The sequence below is a fragment of the Excalfactoria chinensis genome, chromosome 1 (genome assembly GCF_039878825.1).
Source record: "Excalfactoria chinensis isolate bCotChi1 chromosome 1, bCotChi1.hap2, whole genome shotgun sequence".
NCBI classification, from domain to species: Eukaryota; Metazoa; Chordata; class Aves; order Galliformes; family Phasianidae; genus Excalfactoria; species Excalfactoria chinensis.
In genome coordinates, this window is record NC_092825.1 from 136,217,063 (window position 1) to 136,234,600 (window position 17,538).

The window sequence follows — 17,538 nt, forward strand, 5'->3', positions numbered from 1 at the left end:
AAAACGTACAAAGTACTTTGGGTACCATTCAAATCTACCTTAAGTGAGTACCTTGATTCCTCAAATACCTGGAAATGAAAATATGCCACCCAGTTCACCCTTCACATCCAAGCAAGGAAAGATAACTTACCAAACGTCTGGCAAATTCTTTGTTTTCTGAAAGAAATCCATATCCTGGGTGTACCTTCAAAAACAAAGCAAAGAAATTTTCAAGCTCACTGACCTTGGAAACCAGACAAATTTACCACCACCTTCTAAATAACATTAAGGTGATACTGAGCACCAAGCATTTAAATTAGTTGAAATGGCTGTCCTGAGTCCTGTACAAACCCACTGGTTGAGCTGCGTTTTCTGAAATAAGTATTCCCTACTTGACTACAGAGAAATATGCTGCTTACAGAGACACTAATATACTCAGTTGAGAGACTTTCCCTCTCTTTTTACTCCCTTTTGCCACACTCACATCACTGCAGACTTCTACATCAGTACTCATACATACTCTTCTCAATAAGACTACAAAGTACTCTTCATTCTAAATACTTTTTAGCTTTGATCACAACAGTTGTTGTAAGGTCCATAGTCATAAGCCTCCTACCTCTAGACATTCTTGCTGGAGAAAAGTATTTACTATATCATTAGTGTAAGTGACACATCCTTAAATGCCCAATTTGTTATTCACACCCCAATACACACCTTGTACTGTAGTGCTGCCTTCTTTGCTTTTTGCAACTCACGAGATTCTTGATTCAATACACTCCAACAGATAAAGTAGAAAAGTATAAGCTACTACCCTCTTTTAATGAGGATAAGCAACTGCATTCTACTTTCAGAAACTTGGAGTGAAGGACACAAGAGTCATTTTCTTTAAAGGGAAGTTTTGGGGCCCTGGAAGCATCACACCAGAACTTCTCTGAAGAAAATCACAATGTTGCTCCAAACCATCCCACGGTAATCAGTGTTGCTCAAACACAGCCATCAATTTTTACTTTATAAATGCTGTTTGCAGTAGCTCTGAATAATACATCTGTTTCACTGACATTACAAAGAACATTAGATTCGTGAACACAACTACACATTCGTTTTTCCAACCGATCTCTGTTAAGCTTTGAATCTCAGGCCAATTTGGAGGGAGAAAAGCAGAACAGATTAGACAAGTAAATATGGGCCGATGTGCACTCTGTAAACAATCTGAAACAAGTAATCACAGAATGCACCTTCTTACAAATAAGACACGTATATAATTCAAAAACTACTTCAAACCAAGTTTAAGCAAAAGCCTTCTTTGGACACACTCTGTAAAACACTCAAAAAGCCATTATGGCATATAAAGGGTTAGTGCTCAAAACTAATTGGGATTTTTTTTTTTTCCTCAGCAAATTTGGAAATGAACTGAAGCTGCTCCCTGGTGTGAAAGCTGAATCCAGCAGCCACCTGCAGGATCAGCAACCAGTGCTGCCAGATGCTACAAAGCCTTTGATTTCCAGTAGCGATTTCGGACACATTTAACTCATGTGACATGAACTAACTGGAATCGCATATTCAATCACTTCCCCCCCTCCTCCCTTCCACACACACCTTAAAAAAAAATACAAACTCTGGCTTTTCTGCTTTCTATATATGAAACAGCTGCAGCAGATAGACTCATTCAGACTCACAGCTTGGGCCCTGGTTTTCTTAATGACTTCCATGATGGCGTCCATGTTGAGGTAGCTTTTGCTGGTGGGAGCTGGGCCAACACAGACAGCTTCGTCCGCCATTTTCACGTGAACCTAAGGGGGAGGAATATTCCACATTAACAGATGCTCCCAGCAAAAAATAATTACAGTCATCCTGAAACACGCACACAAATGTGATTCTTTCAAAGATAATTTACATACCATAACCACTCTAAAACATACGCTGAAATTACCAACACTGACATACAAGAACTCGGACAATAACATTAAATCTCATTTAACTCCCACCTTAAGCGTCATTGTCAAGATGTTTTATTCCAACGTATTGTTTTGAATTTGGCTAAAATCAAATCATGGCAAATTAATTTCAGCTTCCTATACTGGTCATCTATATGTAAATTCAGACTAAAAACTACTTTGTTACATGTAACCAGGGTAGTCTAATATCTTAATACTTAATAACAAACATTCATGACCAGTTCTAAGCAGGCTCCCCAGGAAGTTGGGGATAATTAGAGTGAATTGAATGAAGGGATGCAGCGAGTGTCCCTGCACAGCATCAGGTCAGCACCATGCACAAATTAAAGCCTATGACTAAAGAGTTCAATATCACTACACGTGAACCAGAAAATCTTGAGAATTATTTAAGCAGGCTCATGTTTGATTCCTGATCCGCTGCATCCTAATTTATATGCATTTGTCAAACATTTTTGTAGTCACATCTAAACCATACAAAAAGAAGTGATGAACAGTTTACCAGAAACAACAACTGGTTTCGAACAAGTCAGAACTCATTCAAACACTTTGTGAATTAAAGCTACAACACTTTTAGATTGTTCTTCAACATGTTTTAGCTACACTTTTCCTTATAAATTACGATACACATGGATCCACAAAAATCAAATAAAGAAATCAGTTTTCTCATTTCGTTTTCCCTTTGTAAGCTCTCATCCAAGATGCTTTTAAAAGAAACATGCCGCTGTTTAAACCGTGTAAGATCTGTATAGCTATACATTAGTAAGACTTGTCACTATACAGGTTGTCATTTCACTGCTTACCAATTTTAAACCTGTCATTTTATGAATATTTTATATCATCTTCAGCATGCTAAACAGACTATATTGGAAGCAGCATCCTTCCATAAAGTGAATTTAACATACATGACGTTTCAAATACTTTTCTGTTTACAAACAGCGATTTTATTCACAAGTAGCACAAAGGTCGTCAGTATAATATATTAAAGTTTGGGAGCACTGTAGTCCCTACACGCTATTGGTTCATCCAGAAAAAAAATGTCAAAGCCAGGAAAAAAAAGGTATCTAGAAACTGTCAAGCAATTTTGAACAGCACAATGAGAAATAATCAGGTAACTTATAAGAAAAATCGCATCTATTAAGTCACTTGTGAACGTTCAGCCTTATTCTTCATATCTATTGAGTTTTTCTACGCTTTGCAAAAAATGTTAATCCCAACACCAGAAAGAAACATCAACTTGCCACCAAATTTCTAGCACTCTTCTGGGAGCAGCTCTTAAATAGACACACAAATACACAGCCAATTCAGCAGCTCCAAGAGCACAAAACCATCTAGAATCTCCACATTTCACATTTTAGTTATTATAGTTTCTTTGAAGAGATAATGGCTCTTATTTTATTATGACAGCATTTGCTTCACGTTATAAACAAAGCAAAACCCAAAACCCTAATCACTAGCACCATGCAGCAGGATTTTAATGCTTTATAATAAAGCACCTTGACAAATTAAGTTAATAATTCAGCATTTGATTAAATGATAGCAGAATTAACCCTGTCTGCTACCCTTCCTGGAGTGTTAAGTACAAGAAACAGTACAGCCCTTAGATACCTTTATTTATATGACTGATTCAAGTTTTTAGTTATTCAATTTCTTTTACACAAGCATACTTAAGCATGAGTGTTTTACAGGACCAAACGTTTCCTTACATAAGGGACTAAACTATGACAGTTAGCTATTTTTAAGCATCTAGAGAAGAGGGTCCTGCACCCCCCAACAGTCCTACTAACACCACAGAAGTAGTCATAACAGATATTGTAAAACCACTGATTTATAAGATTTCCTCAAAACAGTTTTGTGTGCTTTTCCTCCGCCATCTCTTCCCCCTCTTCAAGCGTTTTGTTGCTTTTTCTCCCCGTGCTCCTCTTCCATCTGGTAACTCTATTTCTCCCCATCCACATTACCACAAGATTTTAGCATCTTCTCTAGTTCACCGTTGAATTATCCTTGCAGGCACCCTAATAACCACACCAACATAACAAAACTGTAGCCATATTACAACCACTTCATCTGACCACTGCCACAGCATGAAGCAGAGTTTGCTGTGACAAGAAATAAGTCTTAGTTTCTCCCCATTAGTTCAAAACCTCCAGATTTTCAGATTCCAATGGCAGCTGCTCTATGGAACTTCCATACTGACTTGAAATATAATCAAACCAGTTCACTTATAACCTGGAAAGCACGATTCATTTCACACTGGATGTCACCTCCTTATGAAGATTTCCATCTTTAAATATATATTTCATTTATTTTATAATCACCATAATTACAGTTAAACATTACAAAAGCCATCTTTTGAGTCTAAATGACAGATGAATCCTTCAGTTTTCTGCACGGAGAAGAATTATGGTGTAAATTAAGTTATAATAACATAATATTTTTAGGCAGCCCAAAGAATCCATTAACTCCGTTTCTCCAAGCATTACAAGTTTGAAATGTATTTATTTTCAAACAAGGGTTAAATACTTGACTTAAATTCACACAAGTCCCAGGAGGTTTCTAAAGAAACACAATCCTTTCATAAATAGTAGAATTGATCACACAATCTCAAGCATGAATGGATACCAACAAAGGTTGGAAAAGCACACAAACCTAAAAGCAGTAAACTGTTTATACTGTAAATTTTTGTTATATTGGGCTACCTGTGCCTCAAAAGATATGTTTCAAGCAACTACAAGGACCTGCTACATTACACAACACAAAGAACTAAAGGCATAACTTAGTCCCATAGAGAGCAGTTTAACTTCTGTTGATCTTTTAGATTGGAAATATATTTAATAAGGACTAATTATTTGTGTCATTATTACAGTATAAGACAAAAAGCTTACCAAAACCTACTCATCATTTGTTACACCTTTAGGAATCTAAAATCTAACCTGTAATGAACACCTATCCACTCTATACTGAAGACTCCTCAGCTCTCCTTCTATGACAAATACGCCTTAATAATCTCAATTTAAGAAGGAATCCAAGAGTACTCATTAGAAAGAATACTCTTTAGTAGCACAAATACTTTTAAACAAATGTTCATCGATATGACTAAAAACACAACAATTGGCCACAGTTTGAAATGCAGCAGTGATTTTAGTGCACAATTTATGACCACCTAGAGAAACAAGAACTAGCTCAAGTTCAACAATCCTCTTCAACTAAGTGCACCAAAATGGCCACTTAGTTCCCAGGCAAGTTCAAGAAAGGCACCTAAAATACTAATTCTACCATGTTTCTTTGTGTTTCTAGGAAATAGGTACCTAAAAAGTTTGTCATGGTGATTACCCAGCCATTTTCATCCAGGACTGGTTCCAAGCACTGTTCCAGGCAGCAGCAGCTCTCAGGGTGGCAATTAAAATGAAGTTACAATGGTAGCCATTGGTAGGTTTTTGGACATTGTTTCAGTATAACAGCAGGATTTATAAACCAGAAACGGTGCATGGGTTTTGATATCATATCCCAGAACCCAAAACATTGGATATAAACACCCGAGTACCAGCCCTTTGCAGGAGATGACCCAATTCAGAAGGACTGCACTGAACTAGAGCTAGTGAGTACCCAAATTACCAAAACTACATTAGCACTCATTTACCCTGGAGAGTGGCACGTGTATTCATTTCACAGTAGCACATTCTCTTCCCCAGACATACTCTGAAACTAGTGAAGCACCCTTCTCATGAAATCCGTACCTCAAATAATCATTTAGAGATAAAAACTAATAGTTTAGTAGCTAAAATACACATAGCACTCCTAGAGACGTTGTTTAATGCAGTAGGATTAATGTAACCTTTACCAACAGTCATCCAGTTGCTTCAGATTGTTACCTAAACATGTACTACACATAAGTACACATACTCCCAGCATTCACAACAAAAGAAGGTATTTTGGTATGGAAATAGAAACAAGAATATGCGTGTATGAACGACACAATGCTAAGGCAAAGCACTGACATAAATAATGAAAGATGCTAGGATAATTTACAGATTCTTAGCATTATAATTATTCGGGAACTCCAGAGTTTGTTACTTCCTTAAGGATATGATTCATGAAAAAAAGTTCTTCATACCCATCCCCCCCAGTTTGCTTTATAATGACTCTCATCTATTAATTACAAGAAACAAAGCTGATTTTCACATGAGCCAGTAGAAGAACAAAGATATCTACACGTGTTTCCTAACAAAGTGCTTGATACCGCCTGCACAGTTTTCACAGATGATTTTATACACTTCAGCAGTTTCTGATATTTACCGTGTGACAGATGCCATTTACTTCAGTGTAAATACCTAATTAACACATACAGACACACACACACACACACACACACACACACTCTCTCTCTCTCTCTCTCTCTCTCTCACCCCTTCATCGCTAAGGAAGAAGAATGTCTGGGACTTCATGATATCCCAGGTTTTCAGGATAGGGTTAGGGTTACACACCCCCAAGCCTCAATACAAGTGGATAATTCATACAGCAGAGACAGATTTAAGTTACAGGATGCATCTCCTCCAATTCTTCTGTGCTGTTCCACGATTCATAGACAAGGAAACTGTTATACACACTTACATGCAATGCTAATCAAATCTAAGACGCAATTAAAGCAAAGAAGAATAAATATTTGGTACATTAAATAGGATCTCAAGCATTGTTTAGGCAAAAAAAAAATCTAACGAAACACACCCTTTTGTAGATCAAACCAATATTACACATTGCAACAACCACTGCTGTTATAAGTAGATTCACGTAATTGACCCAAAATGCATAACGCCACTCAGCAAGACAAACCACAATTAGCTCAACCCACAAGATAAGGCTAAAGAGTAAACCTTTTGTAAGGGCAGCAAAAAATGAAATAAAAGCAATAACCTCAAATCTTTCCAATCCTAATGCCAAACAGGAGACAAAACAGAACAAAAACCTTGTGGCACTGAACAGTTAACTTAAAAATCAAATGGCAGCAAGTAAAGGTTCCAATTCACTGCTTTGTCAAAAATACACAACTTTTAGACCTATCTTTAACAGCTTCACTCTAAAACAAACGTCAAGAATCCAACAAATCTGTGCACATAGCACGTCTATGGTACTCACAGTCCTTGAAGCGCTACTGCAAAGAAATCCTGTCACACAATTATGGCATTTAACCCTAAAAATGAAATAATGAAAGCATTTCTAACTGCCTGAAAAGCAGAACTGTGAAAGCCATAAATCACATAAATGTCACATATTTTCCACATTTTAACTCAGCATTTCAAAAAAACTATACAAAAAATTATGCTAAAAACAGCTCACGGTCAGCGTAAGTAGATCTTCCTGCAAGCCTGTCTGTAGGTTCTGGAGTTCTGTCTTAGCGGCATGATTCTATCTAGGACACTGAGTTTAGAGCTGTCCTTTAGATAGAAGAATACAGTACACAGCCATTCAGATGAAACCCTTGTCCAATGTCCAAATTCACCAACCTGCAAAGATGGACTGCAGAAGTCGCTTCCAGAAGCTAAAGATGGTAAAGTGAGGGATCCCTGAAACCAGTCCTAGGGTCGATATAACAGCTAATAAAAACAGCAAGGTCAAATTCACAGCTACCTGGTATTTCAACTACCCAAGAGTTTTTAAAAGCAGTATGACTGTAAAGTATAGACGTTAGCACCACTCAAGGCAACGCATTCTGGAACACTATTTGGAGTATTAAATTAGAAATACAAAGTACAGACACTGTAGTAAATAAAGCCCTTCACAGTGTAGACTAAATACTGGCTTAAGATGAACCATGTACTGAGATATGAATGAAATCTTACGGAAAGCCTCACTTTATGCAAATATAAGTTGCCACTCAAAGCATGGTCCCATCCATAGCTCCCCTTCACATTCAGCTCTAGCAATTACAGCGCTGCTAGTAGATTAACCACCTGAGCAGATCCAGTAGAGAAATACTCAGAGTGGAAGGGAAATGAACCTTTTGTCAGATCAGCAAGTCAAACCATCTTGCAGCTACATGATATTTGGATCCAATGCAATGAAAGAATCAAAGGGGACAGAAGAGCACAATTTGGTCCTTTCAGAAATACTTTGGGTGCAGAGAAATTAAAACTTAATATAAAACCAGACATGAAGTGTCTTCTCCTATGAATTATTTGACTCCCAAGTAATATGTCATAGATAAATGTAGAATATCTCGGAACTTTCAATAAAGATTCTCTAAAATACAAAACGTTTTCCTCATAACTAAACAGTGTTTACTTCCACATATACAGTAAGGGTAGTAGAATCATAGAATCATAGAATTACCCAGGTTGGAAAAGACCTTGAAGATCATCAAGTCCAACCGCAGCCCATCTCTAAAAAAACCTCTGCTAAATCATATCCCTGAGTACCACATCCAAACGGCTCTTAAACACATCCAGGGATGGCGATTCAACCACCTCCCTGGGGAGCCTAGTAGAGCAGAAGTAGAGCATTTTTTATTTTTAACAAAATCCACTAGTGTGAATTTCCATAATTATTTCTTTAAAATTACGTTTCATTACTTCTCCAATAGAATTAGAGAAAAACATTACTTTTCTGACGCTGTTAAAATGACTCCTTGCACTCCGGGACAACTTAGAAGTTATTCAATGTAAAACCTGTCCAAAGTTTTCCACTCTCAGAATCTTATTTTGAAAGAATACAAGGCAGCTTTGAGAATCCAAAATACAGGTGTCAAGATGAATACTATAAAACATGAGTAATGGAGAAAAACCATGAAGCATGCTGCTTTCTTCTGCAAGCTTATAGAAAACAGTAAGCCAGAATCCCAAGAAATCTGCTTAAGTAACTTCTCAGAATAGACCTACCTTTAAAAAAAAACAAACCTATTTTAGCAAGCTACTATCTTTGCCAGTTCCAGAAGCATAATCCATGTGAACTGTTTGACAGACACTTGAGTCTGTTATAATAGACCCAGCAAGAGAACACAGACCGCTTTGTTATAAAACCATCACCCACCGCAAACTCATAGCCATTACTTAAGTTAAAAGGCTTATCAACAAAGCCTGTCAATGTCCACAACCCTTTATTCAAAGAAAGCTTAAGCAAATTTTGCATAGGAATATGAAAGAGTGATCACAGAAGACCCTGAAGTCAAGTACACAGAAGTATTACACAGGAAAAACCTATTTTGTAAGGGAGGATGAAAACTGATAGCAAGCAGAGCTCAGAACTTCCAAAGGAAAGCAAAAACAAAATAAAACAAGTCAGCAGAATTAAGTTACATCATGACGCGTTCCAGAGTTGACTGCTAGATGGAAATAAGATTACATAAGATTCGCAGATGGTCATCAACCACTGTTCATTAGATGATTGTACCAACCTCCATTCCATCCAATGTTTATATTCCACAATGCTGAGCACGGTATCCATATATCACAAAGTCAGTGAGGAAGTGGACAGCAGTATACTCGAAGTATTTTTTCTGTGCTGTGTCTATAGACAAGCAGTTGGCTTATCAAAGCTGTAAAGATTGTGCACAACCTATGGTAAGGGCAGGAATGGGCAAAACCTGTATAGACCTAATAGGAGACTTTGTTTTAGCACAACTCTGAGAAAGACTTCAATTCATATTTAAGTTTCCCTGACAATTCCATTTTCTCAGATGATTTCTTATGCATGCTTCACCATTTGAAGGTAAATCAAGGACAAAGTTATCCTCTACCATATCCCAATTATCCTATGACATTATTTCAGCACATTCAACAGCCTAAAAACAGTTTACTGTACTGAGGTAATAGGTCTTGATATATAAGAGAGCACTATTCACAAGCCACTATAATGCTAACCCCCACCAAGAGCTTAAGCGTTGCTCCTGTCCAGTAAGCAGAGCTATAGCAAAAAAGCATCGAATCTCTTACATCTACCTCACACTCTTCCACAGCATGCTATCACTTCCAGGATTTAAGTAGGAAGAAGTAAAATGTTATCAATCTTAAATTTTGGAAACAGAATTAAGAACTAGAAAATATGAGAAGTATCCCTATTAGACTAATTCAATTACAGTATCATATACTTGCAGCCCGTATGCATATAATTAACAAATTCCTCTATATAATAGTCCTATATAATTATTTTCTATAATAGCTTAATAAACATTATTCTACATAATACATTTGGTTAATGTTAAATGTACTCATTGTGGTTAAAAAGAGATCGAGTTACATGCAGACAACAGCTACACAGAACCAAAGAAAAGGAGTAACCAATCTCTACACATTGAGAACTGTTTACTTGTAACTTTCTTTAAAATGAACCATATTCTAAGTGAAGAATAAAGTTTATAAGTCCAACAGAAATGCTCAAGCACATGTATAGTTTTATATGACACTGGGGTAAGTTTCTACATTAATTATTTCCTGTTGTTAAAAAGCCTGAAATTAAGAAAATCAATCCAAGTCGCATGGAATCTATATAGCACAACAGCACACACTCACAGGACGCTTCTGTCTAAATCCTCTTTCCTGTTAGCATTTTTTTTCTCCCTCCAACCTGCTAAATAAAGTCATATTTCCTGCTGACAGCAAATGATTGGTTTACCTATAACTCCAGGGGGTTTAACTATCAGTCCTTTAAGAAGCTTTGACAGTTTAGCCTGCTGAGCTCACAGCACCCAAGGGAGGGCCTGACTTGCAGTTTTACTTCTGATGCTGCTGACCACTAATACTGACTCCACAGATAATGGATTTCAATAACCACCTCCCACAGGTTAACACTTTGGGTACTAGCCATGATACTGCTTTAATTAAGTTAATACATGAAGGTCACAGTTTGTTCGGAAGTTTTATTAAATCTGACAGTGCTGACAATAGCAGGAAAAGTGCAGATGCTCACCTGGCCAGCAGCTCTGGGATGAGTTTGCCTACAGATGTAATCCAGTTGGTTTGCAGGTTCATGCAACTTTCTTTTTTGTTAACTGAGTTTATCACTTTCAACCCCACTAAAAATGGATTTCCTTTCCAGCCTAACCAATTACTTCATGACAGATATGAAATGGATGCCTCTAACTGTGCTGAGTTTACCAGGACTGCAAACATGCATTACAGTATAAGGTCAGTTTCTGTTTTGTTTTTTGTTTCCAAGGTTTGAATCACCCTGATGGCAGAAAACAATTAGTATTTATGTGTTTTTAAAGCTAATTGCTCACATTTACAGATGCAAGTGTAAAATTTGTTTTTAATTACATAAGTCTCTACAACATCTAACCAGATGTTTGGAATGTCTTAAGGAAGAAATAATTCTGAAAGCACGTGCTTAAGAAAACACAAAGGGAACGGAGAGGCATTTCAATGCATTTTTCAGTCTAACTGTTCACTTATTTCTTTTCAACACAACATTCTAAAGCATCAGCTTCAAAAATATGAGGAAAAGGTGTTGTTTTGTAGTTGAGAAATGGTATTTACTTTACCAGAGCAGACATTTATTTATTGGATTTTATTCTTTCCCCCATCAAAGTACGCAATCTGACAGACACTCTGCAGAGTTATAATGAAGCAGCATGGGAGCCATTTAATGTATTTCTTGATTAACTCATTGCCTGTCCAGTTCTCATACAGACACGCTCATATGTCATAATCGTCATAACTCCCATCATCCCTACAGTTAACACACAAGCTCCTTGATTAGCGCACAACTCCCAGACGAGCCATGCTAATGCTAAATAATTCCCTTCAGTCTCCTGCAACTATACCGCAGGCTCTCCAATTAAGTATAATGTCTCTGATGAGCCATATTAATACAGACAAATTCCTGACAGGGATTCTAGCCCACTCACTTTCACCAAATAAGAGGCAGAAAAAGAACTTAAACTGAAATAAAGAGAAGAAAGCTGCACACATGAAGCTAGCCTAAAGAGCAGTTAAAGAGGTTTTCATTACACAGCTTTACCCAATGCCACAGGTATGTTATTCTTGGAAGTACCCAGGAGAGTGGCATATTGACAGCTACAAGAGTATTGATAAATATCGGTAAGTAAATTAACATTTTAATTGCTGAAAAGCAAGCATGTGAAACAGTTTCTCAATCATTTAATTAAAATTTGCAGTAAGTAAAAACAGTGATAAAGCTAACTACACAGAGGCCTGCAGAACACTTGCTGCTGGTTATGCTCAGTATCAGGAAAGAATTACACTCTCCTCATCACGTGCATAAAGCACCACTTAAAATATCACTGCAGCTGTACGCAACTACACATAGGGTTGTTCTCTTCTTTCAGCAATAATCCACAGCCTTTTCAAACCTTGCATCAAGAAACAGCGTCAAGAACCTGCTGCAGCATTGCCAATTACATTATGAAGTCCATATCCTGACATACTAATGCACATACAAGAAATCCCAAAATACTTTCAGAATTTGAAAGAGTTAATCATGGATCAGCAACATGAAAACCTCGTCATCGTTATCCTCCCTCTTTAAATAGGAGGAAAGAGAACATCACAAAACTCCAGCCTTTCCAATCTTAACATCATTGCCATTATTACCTGGAAATTAATTCACTATCTAGATTTTACTCAAGTCACAAGGAGATCCTGGTCTTTAGATCAGGACAGTCTGATGTCCTCAACACTAGAGCTGACCCTCTCACTAGAAGAGATATCAGCAAAGGACACGTAAATAGGCTGTTGCCCAAGTATCCTTCAGTAGTTTTAAATATTGCTTGCAACTGCAAAATAAATTGTCAAATATTCAAATAGCCCCCATGAAATTTTGATAAGCTCTTCCCCAAGGTCCTTGCACCTTCATTCTTACACTAATGCATTTCATCTTCATTTACCTGATCATTAGCTTCCAGTTTGTTCAGCTGGAAACCAACACACACTAATTACTTTGACATCACAAAGTCCTATCTGTCTTCACCACCTCCCCAGACAGCAGGGAGAAATTATCAAGGGTAGGCATGATAATATCCTGATAAATGATGATTCACATCACCTCACTGTCAATCATCCAGAAGTGCTCACACAAGATACCACTCAATCTCATTATTGAATCCTAGGGCTAAGAGTACAATACACACCAGGAGTCGTATTTCAAACAGCAGGCCACCTGAGTAAGATGCAGCTCTGGGATTTTCATGCATTTTGCTGGCTCTTTGCTTCAATGCAGTAAATGTCATGTAGTAAAATATACGAATACATGTATATATGATGGCAGAAAAGGACGTGCTTAAAGCAAAACTGTTCATCTTGAGAAGTCAAGAGAAAATAAATTAGGTCATTTGGTGGGCAAGAGGAAAACCAGTAAGTTGTTTGTTGGTTTGTTTTTAAGAATAAACCTATGAAGTTTCAGGGTTCATTTTTAATTTAAGGATACTCTGCTGAAACAATACAAATGCTTTCAGAGCTCTGAAAGAAGCAACGCTAGCTTTGAAACTCGTGGCCATAAGCAAAGATTGTTTTTTTTCCTGTAACAGACAGCAGATATTCATAGATGCAACTTTCCTGCTCAAGTAGTCAATCAGAAAGGACAATTTATTAAGTAATAACACAAAGATCTGGTAAGAGCTGCTTTCTCAGATTAGGCAGCCTTCTCTCCTACTTCTAAACCTGGCCTTGAACGCCTTTAGGGACAGGGCCATCCATAGCTTTTCTGGGCAACTTCTGCCTCACCACCCTCTGAGTAAAAATAATTACTACAAAATCAAGTGTTCTAACATCCCATTTTATTTTTCTGACTGAAGAGAAATCAACAGGCAACATAAGTCAGAGCCATAGAGTGCTCTTCCAAGCACTGATGATACAGGCATCTACCCCAGTTACCTTGGTGCTGCAACCAGCAACTGCCTGCCCACTCAAGTTTCCTCACCTCTCTGGCACAACTTGGCCCAGAAAGTTAAAACAGCACATTTGTGGGCAACAAATAACAACAAAGAACCATAGAATCTATCATGCCTAGTACATCAAGTAAGAAAATTATGAGCAAGATGGCTTTTTTTCCCCCCTTTGGATGCAACCTGTGTTTTCATTCCTAGATTTAGAGAAAGGCCACTAGATGGGGACAACACTAATATTACAGAAACAGAACTCTTGAAGAAAATCAGACCAGCAAGCTCTAGAAAAGTTGCTCACTAATAAACTTACTATGGAAGTGTGTTTGTCTCTACCTTAAGAACAGAAACTGCCTCCTTCATCCCAGTCTTAGTACAGTTATTTCTTAAAGAGCATATAATTTGCACTTTGACAAGGTCACCATTGACTTAACTGCTTGAATTTGTAAAATTCAAAGAAGAAATTTGATTTTGTGGAAATGTGGAAACACTGGCACAAAGAAAACATAGGCATGCCTGCCTACCAAAGTGAATTTAGAATGCCAGTTAACATGTCAGCTCTACCCCGAGAAACCTTTGGAGGGCAGAAAGCTAACAGTGACTGTATGCTTTAGTTCAGCTGATGGAAATCAGAGACATTCTAGTACATGAAGACTTCCTTAAAAAGGCATATCTTCAAAGCAAAAACTTTGTTTAAATTTCCACGTGTTAGAACTATGATGGTTATTTTATAAAAACCTTTTAACATTGCCATGCTACTTATTCAGTTTCACTTGCCTAATTAAAAAGTAAACAACTTATAGAACTCACACAATGAACATACATTCTTGTTTTTGTCGGCTAACTTATAAAAGAAAATTACCTGCAAAAAGGATTCGTACAGAAGCAAGTTCTAGAACCGGGGGAAAACACTTGCTGAATCCACTAAGAAAGACCATCCATTAAAAAAACACCTTTTTTCTGTGAAGTTACTGAAGTTACCCTGTGGCAGAATTATGATATTTCCTCTCATAGAAAAGAAGGAAAAAAATAGATAAGAAACTGCTGTCAACAAATATCAGTACCACAGAGCTCCCAGCCTGCAAGTTCCCCTGTCAGTCTTGAGCTTCCAATACACTGGGGGGAAAAAAACCACACAGAATAATTTGAAGCTCAGCTTAACCCGTATTCAAGGCTGACTGTAAAAATCCTTCAGAACATTCAGCAGATACAAGATACACTTCTACTGTAACTGCATTGTAAGACAGAATGGGATTCAATATTAAAATCCAAGTATTGCCTTTAAGAAATATTCATAGAGCTATAAGTCTCCCCCACATTATACTCATTATACCACATTATACTCATGTACTCATGCTTTATACATAGAGGGAAGCGATATTTAAAGTTACAGCCTTTTATTAGAACCACAGAAGGGGCATTGTACATTCAACAAGGTACACAAAGAACACAAATAAATACATAAAACACAACCACACACATAAAAAGTTCCAAGCTTCAATCTGGCTAAAGTTATAAGAAAAGAAGTACCTTGCTGCAAGCGTAAGAGAAAAAAGCAACAGCAGTTCCTTCAAAAGTCAATGCAGCAGGTCAGCAAGGCAAGCATTGGGACTGCCCAAACACAGCTGTTTTCCATGTTACACTCCTTTCCTTTATGAAAGGGAAGACGCAGGACACTGTGATTTGGCCCTATCCAGCAACAGTGTCTACAAGCCATTCCTCAACAACAGCCTCGTCTCTTCTGCAAACAAGATTTTCAGCCACTAAAAATGCACAAGCAAGCAGTACTAAGGAAGATGAGCTGGGTTGGTTTTCTTGTTGCTACTGGATTTTTTGCTTGTTTGGGTTTCTTTCACGCTGAAAACTGTACCCTGATTAGCTTCTCATATATTCCAAGTTTCAACTTCTCACCCCCACAGGCCACAAACATTAACCAGATAATGTAACCACCTTTGCTATGTTGCAGAAAAGCCTACAAGAACAAACAACAAAAGAATTCGGAGGAGTGGCAAGATGCAGCCCTGAAGGCAGCCATCTCACACCCTGTACATTTTCTGCTACCTCTGCTCCAGGATAAACTCCCTCGCTAAGTCGCCAGGAGGGGAAATGGCCTCAAGTTGTGCCAGGGCAAGTTTAGGTTGGATATTAGGAAACACTTCTTTACAGAAAGGGTAGTTAGGTACTGGAATAGGCTTCCCAGGGAGGTGTTTGAATTGCTGTCCCTGGATGTGTTTAAGAGCCCTTTGGATGTGGTGCTCAGGGATATGATTTAGCAGAGGGTTGTTAGAGTTAGAGTACTATGGTTAGGCTTTTGGCTCCACAGGTTGCATGCAAAAGAACCTGCCAGTGTTTGTCCTCCTCAAGCCTGCAGTAGCTCCCCTCCTTCCTGCAATTCAGCAACCCAACCGCAGAATTCCTCCTTACTTGTGAGGACTCCACTACCCTGCTCCTACTCCCAGCCTCAAGGAATAGTACCAAGCATTTGTTACAGCTCTCAACATGGATGACCACATCTACACTTCTTCCATGTACTTTTAAATATTCATCTTGCCAGCAGTTGCAAATTAATGATTAACATATGTTCATCTGCTCAAAGCTGCTTTTCCTTCACACTTACAACAGAGTTTAATACGGAAGCAATAAGGTCACAGGACAGCTTCTGCAGGGAATATAATAACCAGTCCATAATATCTAACTGATATTGCTCCTGAAGTACCCTTTGGAAATTCAGCGCTGGTAGTACATGCAAATGGACAAGCATCAACTTGATATTTTGTTTGAAAGAAATTGTACTACACAAGTTTCAAGCATCTCTGATTTCTTGCTAAATGCAGACTACCTCAGTTCGATGGATTCCCAGCAGGGTCTGGCTACAGCTCAGGAAAACCCTCCTGAATTCACAAAACTAGACTCTTCGCCACACACTCGGAACCAAAAAAAGCCACAGAGGTTGGAAGGCACCTTTAGTCCAACTTCCCTGATACATAGGAAAGCATCCAGGAGGGTTTTGACTGTCTCCAAGGAAGGAGACTCCACAACCTCTCCAGGCAGCCTGTTCCAGTGCTCTGTCACAAATCAAAGTAAAGAAGTTCTACATGTTGAGATGGAACCTCCTATGTTCCAGTCTGTGTCCATTGCCCCTTGTCATGTTGCTGGGTGCCACCAGAAAGAGCCTGGTCCCACTGAATTGATTCCAGTCTGATTACAAACATTGATAAGATCCCCTCTCAGTCTTCTCTTCTACAGGCTGAACAGTTCTGGGTCTCTCAGCCTTTCCTCATAAGGGAGATGCTCCAGGCTCCTCATCTTTGTGGCTCTTCACCGGGACCTCTCCAGAAGTTCCATCTTCTTTGAACTAGGGAGCACAGAACTTGACACAGTACTCCAGACACAGCTTCACCAGGGCAGAGTAGAGGGGGAGGATCACCTCTCTAGACCTGCTGGCCATGCTCTTTTTAATGTGCCCCAGTGCCAGTGGCCTTCTTGGCCATAGGGGAACACTGCTGGCTTATGGCCAACCAGCTGTCCACCAGGACACCTAAGATCTTTTCTGCAGAGCTTCTCTCCAGCAGGTCAGCCCCTAACCTGTACTGATGCGTGCAGTTATTCCTCCCCAGGTGTAGGACTCCACACTTGCCTTTGTTGAATCTTATCAGGTTCCTTTATGCCCAGCTCTCACTAAATGGCAGCACTGCCTTCTGGTGTGTCAGCCTCTCCTCCCAGCTTCTGTCATCAGCAAACTTGCTGAATGTGCATTCTATCCCTTCATCCGAGTCA

General features: G+C 38.5%; 1 protein-coding gene across 1 annotated transcript in view; it reads right to left on the reverse strand.

Moving 5' to 3' along the window:
* Positions 1–17,538, reverse strand: part of PCCA (propionyl-CoA carboxylase subunit alpha) — a 260,731-nt gene that overhangs the window by 222,887 nt on the left and 20,306 nt on the right. Inside the window, exons 5-6 of the mRNA XM_072347043.1 lie at positions 1,656–1,769; positions 131–184 (exon numbers count right to left, since the gene is read on the reverse strand). Of these exons, the coding sequence (XP_072203144.1) occupies positions 131–184; positions 1,656–1,769 (168 nt within the window). The remainder of the gene's footprint in view (positions 1–130; positions 185–1,655; positions 1,770–17,538) is intronic.